This window comes from Aptenodytes patagonicus, chromosome 5, assembly GCF_965638725.1.
Source record: "Aptenodytes patagonicus chromosome 5, bAptPat1.pri.cur, whole genome shotgun sequence".
Lineage (NCBI taxonomy): Eukaryota > Metazoa > Chordata > Aves > Sphenisciformes > Spheniscidae > Aptenodytes > Aptenodytes patagonicus.
In genome coordinates, this window is record NC_134953.1 from 70,459,884 (window position 1) to 70,480,639 (window position 20,756).

At 35.1% G+C, this 20,756-nt stretch overlaps 2 protein-coding genes across 4 annotated transcripts in view; one reads left to right on the plus strand and one right to left on the minus strand.

The window, feature by feature from the left end:
- Positions 1–1,290, plus strand: part of AK5 (adenylate kinase 5) — a 97,767-nt gene extending 96,477 nt beyond the window's left edge. Inside the window, exon 14 of the mRNA XM_076340423.1 lies at positions 260–1,290. Within this exon, the coding sequence (XP_076196538.1) occupies positions 260–370 (111 nt within the window). The 3' untranslated portion in view covers positions 371–1,290. The remainder of the gene's footprint in view (positions 1–259) is intronic.
- Positions 1,291–3,594: 2,304 nt separating this feature from the next.
- The window catches only part of ZZZ3 (zinc finger ZZ-type containing 3), a 65,962-nt gene continuing 48,800 nt past the window's right edge, over positions 3,595–20,756 (minus strand). For 2 of the 3 annotated variants that reach the window (XM_076340424.1, XM_076340425.1), the window contains exons 4-13: positions 20,140–20,278; positions 18,582–18,729; positions 18,378–18,499; positions 18,017–18,088; positions 17,736–17,837; positions 16,268–16,363; positions 11,761–11,913; positions 8,116–8,250; positions 5,300–5,400; positions 3,595–4,954 (exon numbers count right to left, since the gene is read on the minus strand). In XM_076340424.1, the coding sequence (XP_076196539.1) occupies positions 4,810–4,954; positions 5,300–5,400; positions 8,116–8,250; positions 11,761–11,913; positions 16,268–16,363; positions 17,736–17,837; positions 18,017–18,088; positions 18,378–18,499; positions 18,582–18,729; positions 20,140–20,278 (1,213 nt within the window). In that variant the 3' untranslated portion in view covers positions 3,595–4,809. The remainder of the gene's footprint in view (positions 4,955–5,299; positions 5,401–8,115; positions 8,251–11,760; positions 11,914–16,267; positions 16,364–17,735; positions 17,838–18,016; positions 18,089–18,377; positions 18,500–18,581; positions 18,730–20,139; positions 20,279–20,756) is intronic. The other variant, XM_076340426.1, reaches the window with a different exon arrangement.

Here is a 20,756-nt window from a genome sequence, read left to right on the forward strand (position 1 = left end):
CATTTTTGATACATCCCAGGACATTTGATTAATGTACTTTGCTCCAGACGATGGAGCCTACAGAATCTTCTCACATAAATCTGTGGAAACACAGTGAATAATTTGGTTTATGGAAGCTGTTCCTCTACGTTAGTATGCTTATAACATGAAACAGAACAACTTTTATTTTATATTGGACCAGTTTTTTGTGCCAGTGTTTAGAGTCTGAGATAATTCTTTGTAATTTAATCAAAACTGATGTTTTTTGCCTGCTTCACAGGTTGATGCAGAAGGAACACAGGAGGATGTTTTTCTGGAAGTCTGCAAGACAATTGACTCTTTTCTGAAAAAGGAAGAGGAACCATTTTCTTCTTCAACAGAAGCGCAGTAATGGCGTGTACACGGCCTCACCTCACGTGCACTAGACAGTCATGGTTAAAATGCTGCTCAAAGCAATACTGCTTTCTTGAGAGGTATCTGGAATTTGTGCATGTGGTATGTTATTTTAGGTGAAATCTTTTTTCTCTGTTCTGATAATACACTCAGTAGAAAGTGGTCTGTATGCTAACTCTACACTAAGAACTATATATTGTTTTATTGGTTGTTTGCTCTTCCCGGGTTAAAAGCAGCATGGTGAACAGCAGCTCTGGTTTGTATTTCATGATCGCACACATTTGATTGGAAGTCAAACAGCGCCTGGCCAGCAGTGAGCTCTTCAACCACATCAGTCACCATTTAGCATATTAACTTTAAGATTACTGCATACAAGTTTCCTATTGGTTATTATTTTCTTCTAATTAACAGTATTAATTCTTGTAGTATCACTTAGCTAGTTCTTGGGTTTTAGTGACTCAAATCTGTTCTCTGTTACGTGCAGCTGTAAGACAGCTGGAATTAGTCAAGCTAGAAGCTAAAATAAAATTTTCACACGTCCCCAGAACACTATTACAAGAAGAAGCAGAAAAATTAATTGAAGATACAGTTGAATATTGTGGAAGTCTGTCAATCCATTATCGTGGAGCAGACACCGTTTTTGAGACAGCCTTGTCTTCTGCTGCAAATCGTAGGATATTGTAAATGACGACTTCCCAGTTTTGCGAGCCGAGGTGAATATTGATTGTGTAAGTAAATGTGCAATCCAGTAATTATCCATATTAACAGCAGGTTTACTATATTAATTAAAGTCTACATATAAAGTTGACTATGAGCCAGAATGTATGAAGATGTCTTTAAATCATACTTTGGCAGCATTTCAAATACAAAATTCAGATCATCCTCTGTTGTCTTACACCGGCATTGCCAAAACTTGGGGGGGGGGGGAATGGGACAGGGGTGAGGGGGGGGGGGGGGGAGGAGGAAAACGTCAGGGGTTATTTGATTCATATTGCTTGCATCTTTAGTAAGCCATTTATCTGTAGTATCTGCAAAAAAGTCTGTAAAAATCATATCGTATTTCCATTATGTTAACCAAAATATTGTGGAGTTTCTTTGGTATTGATAGCTAAATAAAAGCTTGTTTGACATTCCTGTAAAGTAATTGCATCCTCTTACTGGAACTACTGGATGAATTCACAGTTGAAGTGGGTTGCATGATTGCTCTTACTGTCAAAGTTGTACTTTATGCGGCAGATTTGTATTTTTAAAGTTACCTTTCTTGTAATGAAGACATAATACAAATAAAACGTACAAAAATGAGGAGTAATGATTTCTGTTACAGTATATGTGGGTTTAATCCTTTTTAAAGCACAGTACATGACTTGAAAATATAGCTCAAATCAGCATGCTTACAGAGTATGTCTTTTCTCCATTCAGGGCAGTCTTCTGTTTTCTTTTTCTTCCTTGGCATTTGCCCTGTGAATGCTAATTCAATTATTTTTTTAAGGGACTGTTTTAGATACGGTCTTATCCTTCATATCCTGGATGTTCCGTCTTTCCTGGGTCCTTTTATAGCCTACATTTTACCTCTGATGCTCTAGGACGTGCTTCTCCAGCTCCAGACCAGTGCCATTAAGTAACCAGTAACGTCTGCAGTACAACAGCTTTAAGCGAGCGACTCTCATAATGCATCAGCTTGAGAAGGCCGGTTTCTCTAAACCCAGCCTTGAAGCACTGGCAGCTGTCTGGTGTAGTATTTTTCCAAAAGAAAAAGTAAAACATTCTGGAGTTACCATGAAGTTGCAAATTCATCTGGATAGGTTGTCTGCAGTATTTTTTATTACTTCTAATTACAATATAAGTTAAAAAATGTGGAGTATCATACTTGTGCGGGATGGGAACAAAAGGCAACAATCAGCTGCTATTTTTTTTTTTTTTAAATCAGATTACAAAAATTATTTAACATACAGTTTCAGTTGAATTTTTCTTTCTGCTTCTTCTGGTCTTTTCTGTGGAACAAAAAAAAATTCCCATGCTTGGTTGGGTGTATGTGCATTAGAGATCTATTTGCATATGTTCATAATGTATGCAAGAGAAATAGCTGTATATGCATGCATATGGAAATATAAATATTTATACATATTCAATAAAAAGAGGACTTATCCAAGACACTTCTTTCTTGGGTGATTCAGACTTGAAATTCTCCTTCTGCTTCAAATCTCATTCAAATTATACCATGGCTTTTTGTTCTTCCCAAGCTATGCTAAACTGATGACTGAATATTTGCACTTAATCATATTTTCACGAGTGTATTTCTGCTATTTTCTTCCAGTAGTTTTTTCAGGATATCAACAGAAAGCAAAGATTACCACAGATTCTCTCCCTGATAATACACCTTCATCAACTCTAGCTTCCTATAAACAGTGTGAATGATGTGGAAAGCACATTTTTTATTGTATTAGAGAGCCTCTCAGAGCAGTATCTTTTCCAATTAAAAACTAAAATACATCATGTGAATTTGTGTTGTATTTTTTTAACGTTTATTAAATTTATCTAAGTATACTAGATACTTGAGATATGTTTACATATGATACTTGCTCAGTGTTTTAGTAACTGTACTGTATTACCTTCTAAATAGATTAAATGCTTAAAATTCTTTTTTTCTGAAGCAAAAAATAACTACACCTGAATTTATTGCAAAACTTAATACTGATCAGTTTATAATTAAAGTTATTAGGTGCAGCCAGCCAATTATCCTTCTTATTGCCATCTTTTAAAGTCAAATTAGTTCTTTTCTAGCTAATGACTCTGAGTATTCAAGTTTCAAAGCAACTGGAAGTCTATTACAGTTATAAAATAATCAAGTGTTTCTGAATCACAAGCTATACATTTCAATAGAAAATATATTAACTAAAATATGTCACAATAATTACAAAGCTTCTCAGACAATGGTATACAGTGTACCAAGGCTACTAAAATCTGAATTTTCTGCAATCTGAAAAAGAACAGTTTGTAAGTAAAATATGAGAAATCTAGAATGCTAATCCTGCAAAAGGCAAAGCATATTTTAGTAGGCGCAGAGCACCATCAGTTCCCACTGAAATTAACAGCAGAGGAAGGCGCTGGGCATCTTGCAGGTCTGCATAGTGAATATTTGTATGACGTATTAAAATGTCCTTTTAATGTTTTCCATCTTGATTAAAAAGTCAGAACTACACAGAAAGGAAGTCACAGTAAGCATTCTATATATAAACAGACTGTATCCACATAGTTTATTTCTCACAGTTCTCCTGACAATTGAACATTATTTAAGAACATACTGTATACACAGATAAGAAGAAACATACAAAATGTTTTAAATGATGCACAACAAAATCCAGCAGTATAAAAGAATGCATGTGAACCCTTGCTCACTGCTCAGGCTAAATTTAATCACTGTTTAAATAGTAATAAAAATACAATCTTTCATGGATCTTGTGCAGACTACAAAAGAGGAAAAATTATTACCATATATATGATTTATATTAGGCAGTTTTCTTTGATGAGTTGCACTAACAACTCCAAATACAGAGGCAGAAGGCTGTGTATTTTATTTTGAAGGAGTTAATGTTGAGTATTAGAGACTTTACACAGTTACTACCACTGGCACTTTTCACCATATTTTGTACACATCACATGATCATCTTATATAACATTACATTTAAAAAATATATCTGAGTGACAATTTTATAACATTCACACACCATGAGCTGGTTAAGGAAGCAATGCCACAGTTGCCCCCTGTAGTGCTTCACTGTTGGTAAATAGAGTTCATCGTGGTTTTAAAAAAACAAAAACAAAAAAAAAAAGAAAAAAATTAAAAAAATTGAAAGTCAATGTGATTAAGCAGCTCCAATTTAATAAAGGCCTGTAACCAACCATCGCTGAGACAGTGAGTATTTTTTAGAGTACATCCTAGAAGCAAACACTGTCATTGGTTAAAACCTTGCCTAAAGAAGTCAGTTACTGTGCTGAAAACTATTTCACAACAAAACTGCAAGCTACTAAACTGTTTTTATATAAATACTTCATCTCCTCTGGATCTCATTATAACCAAGTTCTTCAAAGCCTTTGGAATTTACTCTATCTTTAATGTGTGCTCTCATTTCTGGCTCACCCTTTTGTATGTTTTTCTTTTGTGTTTAGATTCACCACCTAAAAATGACTAATGTGGTGAAAGAAAAGTCTCCCAGTGAAACCTTCTGCACACTAGGAATGTTCAGCTGCTGTTCAGTGATCTAGAACCATGACAGCTCAAAGCTGTAGTTTGACAAGTACACCCAGGAAGCTGTCATGCTGTGAGCGACATTTCAGGGAAAGCAGAGTCTTTCCAAAATGTGCACAGAATTAACAATGGTGCCATTGTTATTTTTCAAAGAGGATAGTAAGCCCAAGATGGTAGATCTGCTTCCCATGTCATCTATTTGCTGGAAAGTAGTTTGGGTCAAGATAATTGTAACTGGTGCCCTGGGACATGCAGTAGTCTCTGTCTAAAAATGTCTCTGCTCTGTAAATAGGTTCTAACTGATGATCTTCCTTATGAATCTCTGTTTCATGCAGACTGCAAGGGAAAGAAAAAGATAACAGATTAAAAGTCAAATATTTTCCTTATCTTTAACTTTCAGAAACAGTGATCATATTAACAGATTCATAAAATATAATTTCCCCCACTATTTAACAGTACCAAACCTATCTGTCCACTGTATTAAGAAAAAAAAAATTATACATCCAGAACACGCTTACAAAATATATCTCCCACAAATATATCCTAAAGTATCTTCCACTTCACCCAACACAGGAGATGTGTCCTATGCTGGAGCGAAGATTTCCAACATACACAACAATTAAGCCACATAGGGATATTCAAGCTAATTACAAATAACAAGTAGAAGCGTATGCTGCTCACCAGTCAGAACAAGAATCACAGAAATCCAAGGACATTTCTTGAGGGCAGTCTTGGCAGTGCCACCGAACACCCTGGATAGGTTCAATTCCGCAGTTATCACACTGTGAAGCAGATGGAAGAGCACTGAAAAAACAGCAACTGTAATCACTTATGTCAGTAACAGTATACACCAATACACCATATAGAAAGGCATGTATGTAGGTCGATTACTACTAGCCCACACAGCTGAATCCTTCTCATCACAGACCATAACATATTCATGGATAAAGAAGTCCTCATACTCTAGGAGAGGCCCTCCAGAGCCCTGAGGATTGATCAATCTTTCTCTCACTTTGCTTCCCACTCTCCAAATGCTCCATGTTGACATTATCCTCCTGCTCAACAAAAGCAGACCTAGTCCTGCCTGCAGTCACTGCTTATCCTCACATGGCTGTAAGAACTGCTGCAACACAATACATGAACGTGATGTTTCTATAGCTTAAGTCCAACCATATGAAATGTCTAAGTACAGATTCACTTTCCATGGCAGAAGAAAGCAGTGAGACTAGACCAGTAGAGCCTGTTGGGAGGCTGTTGATGGGCTGCAGATCAGGACACCACGGATCAGACTGATGCACTTTCAGACTCAGGAAACATAGTAACACATTATAGGTGGGCTGGAACTAAAAGCCAGGTGGCTGGTAAGGAAGTGGGACAACATATTCAGGGAAGGGAACAGAAGTCTAAAACTAAAGCTGAGCAAGAAGACAAGAACTAATCCCCTGAGAAGAATCAGGGACAACACAACAGCAGCTAAGTGCAAGAACAGCGTGCCATGAAGAGGAGGAAACAAAGTACAAACAAAACATCAAGACTGGATGAAAAATTCACAATGGTAGAGAAGAGGGGCAGAAATGCAAAGATACTTGATAAAAAAAGGAAACCTGGAACATGGGACTTCAAGGCAAGGAGAACTTTTCAAAAATCTAAACTCTGAAGAGTGCTGCAGTGACAGGATTGAAAAGGAAAAAGAAATGTGGGAAACAAGCCTGTGCTCCCATAGCTCATCCTCCTTCAGAACCTGAAGTTCTCTCACAGCATCTGTGAAACTCACTCGCAGAGCAGCTCGTTCCCAGCCATAGCTAATCCACTCAGGGTTACAAACACCTTACACTTCACAGATTTGTCACAGCTGTATCCCTTCCTTCCACAGGTGGCTTTCAGAGTTTTGAGGGCTGATAATGAGGAGGAACTAAGCATACTCAGAGCTGTTCTTTGAAAATATCAAGTTCAGTATAATGCTAAATACTTTAAAAAAAATAAAAAATAAAAATTGGTTCCAGTTATCTCAATTTAAGAACCAAGATAGTGGAAACCCTTGACCTGAATCTCTGTGCTCCAGCTTCCCTCTCTTTCCCCTGTGAAACAGAAATACCATGCCTTTCATTTCCTAAGGAAAAGAAAAGGTATTTGCAAAGTGCTCTGATATTATAGCAATGAAAGCCATAAAAAGCCCACAAGGAATTCAATAATTCAATATTCAAAGCAGAGTCTGAATAATGTGTAGTAAATGAGGCTGAAGGTCGCGCAGAACCAAAAGTGTTCTGAATGATTGCTTATTAGGTGAGCTCTGTCCAGCCCGTGCACTGAGCGAGGCAGCGCTCCTGAGGGAAAATAGTATATAATCATGTAGTTTCATAGCTTACTATAATGCGTAACAAAATGAAATTCAGATTGCAAGGAAACTTTCAAACTTTGAATGCTTGACACTGCATAATGCCAATTTACTTTTCAGAGTAATTTTATGTAGAAAAAGCAACTAGTTTGTTACCTAGAAGTCTGGTCTGCCTGATCGAAGTTTTGAATTTTGGGAAAGAAAACACTAACTTAAAAACCAAAACCAACCAAACAAAAAAACACAATAAAAAAAACCCACAAGCCAAAAAAACCCCCCAAACCAAACACACCATGTTAACTTGGGGGGGGGAATAGCAAAAATAAAAAGCGCCTTGGTGGTCTAACACCATGATTAAGTCTGTCAATGTCAACTAACGAGGCTGTCTTAATTTTCCAGTCATTTTGAAATGAACTTTAAACTGAATATCTTTGCATTCTCATATAAATGGGTATTAGAAAATAAATCTAGCCGCATAACACTAAACAACGTGAAAAAACTGTTCCAACATAGCAACCAGTTACACAGAAAATCCCTTGCAAACCAGAAAATACAGTGTAGAGAATGCCCTTTCTTTCATGTTGCCTATTAATGGTTGATACTGGGACAACACTTTAGTTTAACTTAATGTTTATTTTCTTAATTTCACATAACTATTGTTTCATGTCCTTGCTTCAACTTCTGCGACTTATTACTTGATAGGAAGTTGCTACAAAACAAAAGAATTATTAATCTGTTACTGTTCTCATGAAAAATGTTTGTCCCTTCTTTGGCCTCAGGTGGAGGCAAAATGACTCCAAATTCCTAATCAGAGAATTATCATCAATGAATCATTGTCAAAACAGAGTGTAGTGTCAAATGGAATTCTACAATGATTTAACCTGGCTCTAGAGCTGTATTTTCATAATACGAATGAGGAAAAGACAGTATGCTTATTAATTTTCATACAATATCAGTATTCAGTGAAACCTGAGCTATCGGAAAGAGTGAATTACTTGGGTTGTTTTTATTAAAGAAGATGAGAGAAAACAGACACATTGAACAAGAACTAAGGAACCAAACTTGTTATATTGAACAAAGCCTTTTTAGGAAATCCAAACCATGTTACCTTTGAAAACTTCTACAATCCACTGAGTAACAGAAGAACACCTCTTAAACTCACCTTGAATCCCACATGCTGCACAAATCCACTTTCCGCATGCATCTGCTGGAGTTTCTGTTTCTTCAGTTTTTTAAACTCTAACAGTTCTTTGTATTCAGGTAACTCTCGATACGTTATTGGAATACTCTCTTCATCCTGTTCATGGTTAAAAATAAATGAGAAACATTCTTTACTTTAGGAATATGATAACTAGTAAGACATATATTCCATAAATCACTATGTATGATTAACTACCTTTGAGAAAATGCTAGCAATATATTCTAAGAAACATACTGGGAAATTATTTTTAAAAACATAGCACAAAACAGCACATACAGCTAACTTACATTTTATTTTGTATTATTTATACTTTATTATTTGCATTAAAACAAAAAACCACTACCCTACAAACAAGTTTCTTCCGGTGAAGAGCTTAGCTGTAGCATAAAGAAGAGAGCAGTGCTTAACTTTAATTCCTAGTTTTTTTCTCATCTTAGATGCCTAACCGCAATTCACGTATAATCCACTTGTCCATACATTGTGGGCAAAATGGCAGCTGCAGTAGAAGACTCAGCTTTTGTTTAAGACAAAGCTAGTTTATTTTAGCTTTAAATACACGTCAACAGATATTATACTTCAGAACTGAAATTTCAGGTCAGTTTTATCAAGTTAATTGATCTTTCTCTTTACTATTCTGTGGAATAGTATGAAATAATACTATTCTAAGGATAGTTACAATCACTGTTCTGAAGTACTTTCGAAGCTGTGAAAATATTAAAAACAAAGGACACCCAAAAACTTTTTACAGTTTTAAGAATTTTTGCATAAACTCAGATTTTTAAAAGACCATAAATCAAGACAGTACCAAGCTTCCATTATACGTATTTTTTTATTTGAAGACAGTCAATTGTAACAGTATTAACTGTAAGAAAAGTGACAAAAAGCATCATTCCATGACTGGAAGAGTAGAAGTTTCAGAGTTATCCAACTCCTTCATCCCTTTACTTCATGCTGTCTCCTAATAGCTTCAGAAAATAGATTGCTATTTTTCCTAAATTATGAAAAAGTTTGTCCCCCTACAGGCTGGTGCATACAACTTTGACAGAGATTTGTAACAAACGGTTCTCTCTTTTTTTAAGAAACACATCATTTCCGTTTTTTCTCATCCAATTTTCTTCAACAAAGGTTGAGGACCTCTATGTTATGAGAAGACAGAAGCTCTCATTCTAATTCAGATGCCTGTTTCAAAATGGCTATTTAATTGTAGCAGCTGTACTTGGTAGATGTCAGCTGTTTTCAAAGATGACAAGTCTTTATTGACGTAGAGCAGTTTTCAGATCCTATACCGATAGGAACGTTCAGCTATGGAAAACAACTACAAGATAGTAATCAAAATTCTTCTAATGTAGCCTACACACATAATTTCAATTTCTTTTTACGAATCCATGAAGATTAAAGAATCTGTACTATTAAGTTTATTAAAGGAGTTGAAGGAAAGAGGCTTGCTCTTTAGTGTTAAATTTCTAAAGGCCTTATCAATTATTTAATTGTAATTATGAACCTATATAAAGGGCTAGACTGCAAATGTTCAGAAAAATCAAGGTTAAATGACATGATTAAATTGTGTGGTGATAAATTACATTCTCTTAATATAAAACAGGAGTTCAGCTTCCATGCAAATCTCAAAAGTTTTTCTGAGAAAAACTGCCTGGCACAAAATAACTGTATATTGAATAAACTACACTATAATAGCTCCCTGTGTGGACACTTCATTCTGCAATAGTAAGTAGTTGTATTCTAGAATAATTAGACTACTCACAAAATGAAGTAATCGTAACTGAAAAGTAAACTCACTCTGTTGGGAATAGAGGGTCTTCACTTGGGAATAACTTATTTATACTAAAACAATTTTTCAGGAATGATTGTGCCAGTCAAGCTGACTGGTAATATCCAGGCAAAATCTTTTATCTTTACAGGGGAAAAGCACCTGGTACTTCCATTGTAAAGAACTCAAAGAAAACCTTTCCTGTAATTTTCTTGCTACACTGAATCTCTTCTCCACCATGCTGATGCAAATTATTTTTCTCCAAGACAATCACTGTCACTAAGAGACCTGACTTTTAACGTTAGAACAGAATCCTGTATGTTCGTTTTGAATATAGTTAATGATCTTTTTTTTCCTTCCAAATTGCTTCTGTTTTGCACTGATAATGGGGATCTTTTTGGTAACTGAGCTCACCTGTGTCTTTCTACATTACTGCAAGCCAGAAATATATCCATCTGGAAATGCTGCACTAGTGAAGAAAGAAAAGATTAAGCTAAATTAAAAAAAAAAAAAAAAAAAAAAAAAAAGGGGGCACAAGTCCACCATTATCACTGCAAAAAAGTAAACCAGCAACTTCTACCCAAATTAAAATAAATCCCAGTTAATTTATGGTGCATATATTTATTAGAGTTAGGACACCATAGCAAAACCAAATTGTTTTAGGAAAATACTCGGAACAGTTAGAAAATATGTATTTAAAAACAATACAGAATGAAAGAGTGTTTGCTCAAAAACAGTTCCATTGAGATAAATAATAGTAATCTGCATCTCTTCTAATATGTATTTTTCTTTCCAGGCCTTTTAAGGTTCTTATTGGAATATGCAAAGTTATCAGGAATGTCTGTAGATGAACCAAAAGACCATCAGAGAGAGAATACAGAACATGAGTGAAGATGGGATTTAAGACTGAGTAATAGATGAGCAAATTTAATAATTTAAGGAAGATTATGTAGTGCATGTAAAAAAGTCAATAAAGAAAATGAATGGACTTATACTGGGTGGCCTTAATACTTCTGTTATGCAACAAGCTTTTCACACAAAAGATGTCACTAGGCTCACCAAAAAAAAAAAAAAAAAAAAAAAAAAAAAAAAAATTAACAAGTCCGGTTCTTCAGTCTAAGCACAGTAAAGCCACAGTGACTCACACCAGCTGTGAATCTTGCCCAGCATCCTAGTGGTAGGACATAGTCCCTCTATACGGAAGTGGGAAAGACGCATGTCTAAATTCCTGTAGTATCATCACATGTGATAAATTAGGAAAGTGGAACACTACATGATGCAATAATACAATGGGTTAGGATGTCTACTAGAATTTGCCTCTAAGAACACATATGTTTGCTGGTTGACAACTCAGTCTGTTAGTTCACACTTTGAAGCAGATTTTTAAAAAATCCGTAATTAATTCAGGCAGTGAAGGAAGACAAAAAGCAATGATGCCAACAGCATTCAAATTTTATCAGGGCTCTATGTAACTTTTCTAATACAACACATCTTTAACCAGAATCATAACTATATAGTTCATTTGATTTTCAAACTGATCTCATGTCAGATCACTTTTTGAAAATATGCAACTAAAACCTTTTAGCGCTGTTTCAGGACAAAACTGTTTATTACTTCTTTTACATACTTCCTTTCTGATTTGGTCTAAATTTTCTGTAATTGGGGGCCTTTATATTAATGATGTGTTTATAATTCAAAATGGCTTATGAATCTTACCTCAATTTAATACTTACTTGATGATATTTAGTTTATGGCAAAGACGCTTAATCCTCATATTATTCATTAAACAAGGTTAAAATGACAGTAAGCAAGCTATTCTCTGACTGATTTAAATGACATACCGATACTTCCTCCTCTGCTGCAGTATCCATATGGCTGTGAAAACTGGATCTGTCATCATCTTCATCCATATAAACTGGAGGTTCATGAGATGTCATGAAAGTTGAAGGTTTGAAAAGATGTTTATTTAAAGGATGCTGCCGTCTACTTGATGACTACAATGAAAAAATGATATATTTTAAGAAACATTCCTTGGTTATTATTTAAGTAATCCTCATCAATAAAACCTTGCCAGAAATTTGCTCTTTTGCACTAAAGAGTCTATCATCTTTCCAATTATTTTTAGTTAAACCTCTCTATCAAAGCCTCATACAGCTGGAGTTTTTCTCCCCCATAACAAGTGAAATCAGATGAACAGTGCAACACTTCTTTGGTAAGAACCCAGTAAGAAAGAGCCCTTACCATAAAAACCCGACCATCTAAATAAATAAGACGGACAACAATAGAAAAACAGAAAATAAAGCTGTTACAATTTTGAAGACTGAGAACCAAAGTGCAAACATATTAAAAGACTTCCAAGAGTCATGAGTGGTGTGAGTGCAAGACTAAACAAAGAAGTAGTTTTGCACAGGTCCAAGATCCAAAAGACCAGTCCACGCTTGACACTTCTCATCAACTTCTTGTATTAATTTGTGCCTTTGAAAAATTTAAGTCTACTCTAATTGTCCAGATTTCTTTCCTAGTCCAGGGAGAGAAAACGCAATTCATTCTGCCATAAAAGAAGTTTCTAAGAGTTAGAAAGAATTGCTCTCTGAAGGTTCTTTTTCATTGCCACTGACTGGAAAAGGAACCTAAAAAATGTTAGATGAGATAAATTACTCCATTAGTGTATATCTAAAACCTTTCAACTTTAATGCTGTCTGAAGGTGTAGAATGCACCACAGTTTTAAAATAAGATTACTTAAAGGCACTCAGACCCTATTACTTATTCCCCATGGAAGAATATTAAATATCAAAAAAGAAGAATTTAGGGTGCATGAAACCGACTCAACTTTTTACTTAGCTACTTTCCAGACCAGCATTTTGACATCTTAAATGTCAAATCTTACATTCCTCAATTTAAAGAAAACAGTGTGAATCAAAATCCAGAAGTAGGAAAAGTGCTTTTTTTAATAATCGTAAAAGAAAGGATTGTCTTACACTGTGTCTAGCTTCTGTCATACAGATAAAGCATAAGAAATATTTACAATAGTTAATACTTTCTCTTCTTACACAAGGCGTTTTATCCCAAAGGTTCTTCTAAGTCAGTTACAAACCAGTAATACTATAATACAACCATTTATGTCTAAAGATGGATTCAACCTCTAAAGAGGGATCTAGCATCATTTTACCATTCTGCACAGTTTAAAAAGTAAAGGCAAAAATCACACAAATTATCTTAGATGGAATGTAGCTATACAGACAGAACTATAACAAGGAATTGAGACTAGCCCCATTCGCTCTTAAGGGAAGAGATTAAGTCTGTAGTAACGATTGGAAGCTGGGACGTCAGATCTGCAGAACAATTACAGTGCATAGAATAAAACCGAACATTTTGTTCTAAGACTAATGTACTATCCATTGTGTTGAATTTTTCCACCTTCTGCCTTATGATCACTGACTTCCTGTGTTTTGCTGCTTTTCTGGTTCCCTTTAAGATTTCAACCCCCCCCCAAATACTTCCATTTATAAGGTTAGACAGTATTTCAGCTTGAGCTGACACAGTGATTTAAATTTTCTGTTAACAGAAAACAGATCTGCATTCAATACTAGATCTGGAAATCAAGAAAGGAAAACTGTGTCTACACTTAAATAGTAGCACTGTTATGCATACAGTTATGACCTAGGAATTTAATGGAGGATTTGAATTCTCTTTTTAATATGATTCTACTTCTGGTAAAGAATGAACTAAATACTACATAAAAGCAGACAGTTAAAAAATCATTTTTCCTGTGGGAAATATATCTTCTGGATTAAGCTTAAAAGCAGGTGCACGAATGATATTATATAAGCATTAAATTGAAAATGATAAGCCATAATTGAAGAACTGAATACTAGAGTCCTAAATCTCTGATTCAGTTTTATTTTCACCAGTAGCAGATGATGTTTATACAGGAAAATAAACTGATGCATCCTGTTTAATTTCCTGTATCACTTATCAGAAGAGACATTATGCCATATGAGGAGATATACGCAGTAACTTCAACAAGATGTTCAAGAACTGAATAGGCTTCTCACCTCCCCAGTAACCATTTTAAAAAAGCATCCTGGGCAATCCCCATGGAGAAACGCAAGTACCTTCTCATGAAGCATCCCTTTTGACACAATTATTTACATTATATATATCTATGGTTTTTATTCTCCCATAGATATGTGCTTTAAGTATCAGCATCCAATTTTCATACTTCTATTATTGGCAATAAAGCAGATACCGCAGTTTACAGTGTATGTGTATACTCAATATCAAAATAAGGATGAGCACAGCATAAGCATGACCCAGGCTTCCAATACCCTGTGCATTTCCTTTCTGCCACATTATGTTATCTCCATTGGAGACTTCAGAATAGCTACAGCCTGGTACAGTGCTGTCAATCTGTGCTCTAAGTAGACAGCTATATTAGCAGACTGAGAGCTCAATTCCCCCACATACGCTATTTGTTTGATCTTTTCATCTGCTGTATTTCTTACGTGGGATACAAATATAAAATAGAGATGCTACCTTAATACAAACCAGGGCACAATGACCTTACTCTTATGACTTGGTAATAAGGGTATGAATCATACTGTGAAAACAGACGTAAGTATTAGATTTGTTCTACATATAAGCTTAAGAAAAATCTGTAGGATGGTAGCATTACCATTGTAGTATGAGAATGTTAAGAATTTTATAAAAAATATATTTCACTCTTGGTTATGCTGTGTTCACTGTTCAAATTAGTGAAAAATATGGTTAAAATGTCACACACGTACTGATTAAATATTCCCACTATTTATCAAATACAGTGATCTGCTGCCTGGCAGCATTGCTCACATTCTGTAATAACAGTCTTTCCAAACAAAACTAAGAGGAAAGAAGAGGAGACATGTGACTAAGGCCATTTAAAATGGTAAGGTGACATAAAGAACTCAAAGGATTATAATTTTCAAAACTAAATTTTCAACCCCTTTTGAAATTAGCCCCACAGCATGGTAAACTGTACAAGTAATTTAGAGTTCTAACGGATGAATCTCACCACAGTATTTAAGGTACCAACATTTCCAGCTGTTTTTTTGGTTCTTCTGCCAGAAAGTGCTTTTCCAATAGACAAGGCGCCAGACAGAGTCATGCCTGTACCTTCCCTGCCTCTATTTATAGAGCAGAATAGTAGATTAAATTCCTGATGAAAGTAAAATGGCATTACCATGATGGATGGTAAACTGGAAAGCCTCTGATACATTGTTGCAGTAACTTCAGAGAATACTAGGAGACAACTGGGTGTGTGTAACATTTTAAATCATTAGAGATGAGCTGTGGTAGATCTTTCTATCAGGCCCCTCTGGCAGTAACTTTTGTTCCCAAACTTTCAAGGGACTAAATCTGCAAATTTGCCTTTTTGCAGAATCACTGTAAGGCTTACTCTATTCTTAATCAGAAAACATCACGGACACCTGGATGCAAAAAAGAAATGTTACTCTACAAAATGCCATTGTAACAGGTTTTAAAGAACTTCTGCAAACACAATGGTAACAAAAAAAGAAACACAACAATCAAAACCCCCACAAAACCTGAGACTGCCCTTTTCAAATGTCTAGGGTCCTCATTAGTACCCAAGAGTACTATATTATTTAAATCAAAATATATGACCAGTCTGCACAGAAATCTAGAGTCTTTTACTTTGCAAATTAAGAAGATTTCTCGGGACCATGTTCTTTTCTCATCCATTCCAAGATCAGGAGAAACACCGCATTTTAATGGTCATTTATATGACCATTCTATTTTAATGGTCATGTATGTTGCAAATCAAAATAAGACATGACATTTCAGTCTTAAACCTATGCTTGTGCTAGTTCAGTATGCTCAGTTATGCATAATTTTCTTTGTTTTTGTTAATTAGAAGATGACTGTGCAATATGAATTACAGGGCTCCTTATCTTCTTCCAACAGGGTTCTCATTATGCTCTTCTAGATCAATTACAGTAAGCTTACAAATGAGGAAAAAGTACTCCAAGACCAATCATTCAACCCTGTTGGTTCAGCCTGCAATCTGACTGCTATGTTCTCTTTTCTGACACTTCTTGTCCCCGAGATTATCCGACAGAGAGGTAGTTAACAGATGTTGATGTGAAACTAGGATAACACCCAACTCACTCGACAGTGCTAATGGCAAAAGAAAAGAATTACTTTAATAAGTAAGAAATGCATCATGCAAGGTGGAACTAGTTAGTAAGAAAGCACTAATCAAGACTTAAATCGAAAGTATTAATGGTTTAGACCCAATTTGCACGTAAATGCAAAAGAAATACAGAATTTCTGCTGTAATATTGTCTCACCTTTTTGGAGTATAAATATAAGTTTGGAGTTCTTCCTGGAACTGGAATACCAGCTTTAGTCAGTTTAATAAAATATTTTTGCACTCTACTGGCAACCTAGAAAAAACAACATGCGACAATTAAATGTCAAACGAAATGTAACAGGCCTTCACTTCAAAGTTTTGCCAGCATTGCTACATTGGTACAAGGACAAGAAACCCCCATTTTCTACTTTGCGACAGCTACTCTAACCATTACCTATCATGCAATGTTGCACTGGTAGTATTTCCAGACACTTCGAAGGCTTTCAGAGAAAAAAAACTACCCTTGTTTAAAAGTACACAGGAAATCTAGCAAAAATTGTGATAGAAAGGAAAGAATTTTAGTAGTTTGTTACCTGCTGAAGCTAAACTTATTCTTTCTTAACAATGACAGATAAAGTATGCATAGTTAGCATACAGAAAGTACTTCTACATTTTATTTATGAAATAAGTAAGCATATATTTTCATTTTTTCAGATATGGAGAAATATACCTGTAAGCATAGATACGATCAGTGATGAGGTAATCTTGTATACTGAAATACTTAAGCATACTTTTACCTGAAAGCGTACAACTGAAATAGGAGAAATTAAAATACTGTGAACACAGAACCTCAGCATTTTTTACTTCTGGTCAAAATGGAGAAATTATGTCATTTTAGGGGAAAAACCCCAACAAGTCAGATGCAGAAACACTCGGTGTCTCCACATCTGTGTCCTTTTGTGGATCTTGGCCCCAGTACAGAACTAATTCTTCTGTCTGCGAGTATTAAAATGTCTGCCCATTCTACAGTATTGAGGTGCAGGAAATTCAGCACTCCAATGTAACTCAATCTGAGAACAGTTGGTGTCACTATACTTGCTATATAGAATTAAATGCATGCTGTCAAAATCTAATGAACAACTAGGTCTGGGAGCTTTGTCGTGGGCTTTGGGGCACTTTTAAAATTCCGTATTTGAGATCGAGAGCAAGAGTCACATTGTTATTAGGGAAATGCAGGTCCTGCTGTTACATTTTTAAGAAAAAGTGATTACTGAAAAGATGCTGGATTTTATTGATTGCTATTTTAAAAAAAAAAATACACCTACAAATAAATCTTCTGTGAATCTGTATCAGCTGCTAGGTTGCAGTGACTGACATCACTACTACCACAGCACAACCACTCAAACAATCCCAAACAGTCAAATCTTTTTTCTAGAAAAATAAGTTTTATTGCTTTAATTATGAACATTATAAAAATAAACCCTCTTTTTTAATTCCTCAGTTTATGAATTGGGTTTTTTTAACAGAAAAAAACGTCAAATTAGAAATAAATGACTTAAGAGGTTGTATCCAGGTTTCTCTTCAACACTTACCTGTGCTTCCTAAAAGGCCTTTAAAAAAAAAAAAAAAAAAAAAAAAAAGTAGTGAAGGAAAGGGATTACTTCTCCAAGTGTTTTACTTGTTACCTGCTTTGCTGTTCTATTTCCCAGTTCATCAGCTATCTTCTGCCACCGTCGGGACTCTACTTCCTCTGGTGGATATTTCAGAAGCAATTGCTCAAGTTTTTTCTAAATCAACAGGAGAAAAAAAAATAAATACATCTTTCCTAGTAGAGGTATGAGTTGTCAAAAGATGACTATCTACATACATGTGACTCTGAACTTCTAAATGCTTTAAACATTATTACACAATTTGCTTTTATTCTCATGTATGTTACCACAGCTACAAAATGGAAGTTTCCCATTACCTGTTCCTCTACAGTCCACAGCTGGTTAAAAGTTTCAGGTTTGGTCTCATCGCAAAGTCGTCCCCTTATCATCTGCTCAAATACAGTATATAAAATGGAATATGTGTTTAGAAAAAGTACAATTAGGATAACTTGATTTTAACCCTTTTCCTACCCAAGTAAAACCAAAACCAAACCAAATAAACGCATGAAAATTTGAAATAAAATTTGCCTAAACCAAAAATAAGTTCTCTGATTTGAGTACATGAATGAAATGCCATCATCAACTTTAACATTTGATTACCCACATACCCATATCAAAAAAGAAAAAAATTCAAAAGTAAATTTTGTAAAATTTTATCTTTCCTTTTGTAACAACTACCTGTGGACGACTGTTTGTAGAACCTTCTGGACCATCACTTAAAGGCAAGACAGAGTATGAAATAGACTCTCCATCCTTCTTGGGATCCAAAGGACTTTTTGGTCTTGCAGCAGGTATACCTACTGTAAGCAACACAAAAAAGGAATTATTAAACCACCACACTGGTCATTTCTTTCTTGTAACGTATGCCCACTTTCCTTTTACCTTTGTCAAAAATCAGCTTCACTCTCCTACTGTTACGTTTTCGGTTTTTGAATTCTCTCTCAAAGTTTCCAAGGCTAGTGGTGTATTGGTCCCAGGCAATCTCAGGGAGCTGAACAACTCTCTGAGGATATGGAAGACCCATATCAACCTGAAAAAAAAAAGCAATATTTAACGCAATCGCTGATACCCAAACAAAAACCTACGAATCCTGAAAAGTTATGAAACCTGATACTGATTTTTAGCTAACAGCAGAATTCAAAATCAGAATTTTTAAAGCGTCATGCAGCACACAGTCTTTTTAAGGAGAAGATATCTTCCAAGAATAATACACAACAGTGCATGTAAAATATGCAGCGGCACGGTCAATGATGGCTTACTGAGCATAAAACTTTAAAGCGCGTATTTCACAGTTGAAATCAGGTGTTTCTGACTTCAATATCCTGTTACTGTCTATCTGTCTTTTATTTTGTTTAAACATACTGTTTGCCCAGGATCTGTACCTTTCTTAACACAAAAAACGATAGGACTTGGAGTTTTATCATCTGATAAACCTAAACTCCTCCTATCAAAGAAATCAATGTATATTTTACACTGATTTTGCTGTCTTCTGCCTAGAACACAACTGTTGAAAAGCTCACCACTTTATTTAAAGGTCAACCTTAAGAGTATCATTCCTTTGGTTTGGAGACAAAAATACACCAGATACTTCCAACTAGCATTAGTATTTCCCCATAAAACGATTATCAAATGCAACACTACTACATCATGCACGCTATTAACTCAGCTCAAAATTTAATGGAAAGACAACTACTGAAACCAATGGGCTTACCTCAGACCTCTCTTTAAACCTAGGTCTCTACAAACCTAGGAAAAGAGCACCATAAAATACCCACTTCATTCTTCACTGAAACACAACATGTTGCTACCAGACTAGAAGGTCAAGCGTGTTTGTCACTGGTAGACGTGGCAGTAAGAAAGTATTCAAGCTTTAAAACATTTTTTTAGTATCCCTGTTACTACAATTTTTTTTTAAAGCTTGAAAAGAAAGTGTTTCCTTATCAAAATTAATTCTCCTCCATCAGACAATATTATGTTATCCAGAACTCAGGTATGTTTTCTAGCATTCATTTTGGTTTTAGGCTATGAACTACATTTCCTGCTCTTTAAAAAGTACCCTACCAAATTCACTTATAGCACAACATTTAATTTCTCTAATGAGAAAAGTTATGAATTCTTGATCTGATGCCTTACTATGCAGTACTTCCAGTCACCTATAGATTTCAGGTTGTCTTAAAATACCTACATTACAATTACAAATTTAAAGATTACATTTCTACATACCAAAAAAAGGAAAGAAAGCATATCTAATAAAATCATCGAAGACCTACGTCTTACAGATTTAATAAGCGAAGGGCCATTTTTGCTCAACATAGAAAGGATTTTAAACTCATAATGTTTACGCAAGTATATATAGAACTTTCTGATTTCTATAGACGATTAATTACTAGTTATTAAAAAAACTTTCTGAGTAAGACTTAAGAAAAGCCCATTGAAATACCTTCTTCTGGAGTCTTTCCACAAATCCAATAGGATCTTTCAGTGCTTCTCTCTGGTGTCTGCCTAAACTTTCAAGGTCTTGAACTGCTTGAGTACGTTGAGCCTCGAGTACAGCAATCGTCTGTAACAGTCTCTGATAACTACAGAGACAAAGGAAAACATCTCACTAAATTTGTCTTAGAAGTGACACCCCCCAATCTAAATACTAGCCATGATTATCTACTAGTATCTACCAGATTTCATAGCTTATCTGAAACAGTTCATAGACATTTTTACTGAATTAGATAAAAAATTATATCAAATCTATTTTAAGTAGTAGATTAATTTATATAAATCCATTAAAATATATATATTTAAAACCCCCAGTGATTGCCTTTAAATGTAAATTCTATACTAGGTAAAACAATATGGTATCAGGGACAAGCTATTCACATTCTCAATAGCTATGACCAACAAGCTTTGCTTACAAAGCTAAAAAAAGCCAAACAAAATGACCTAGTTTCTCTTCCACTTCAAAATCAGCTTCCTTCTACCCCAATACAAATAACTACCACAGAATTTTAACATTTTGCTCAACCACCCACAGGGTGGACAGGAATGACTTAGAAACTGTATCTA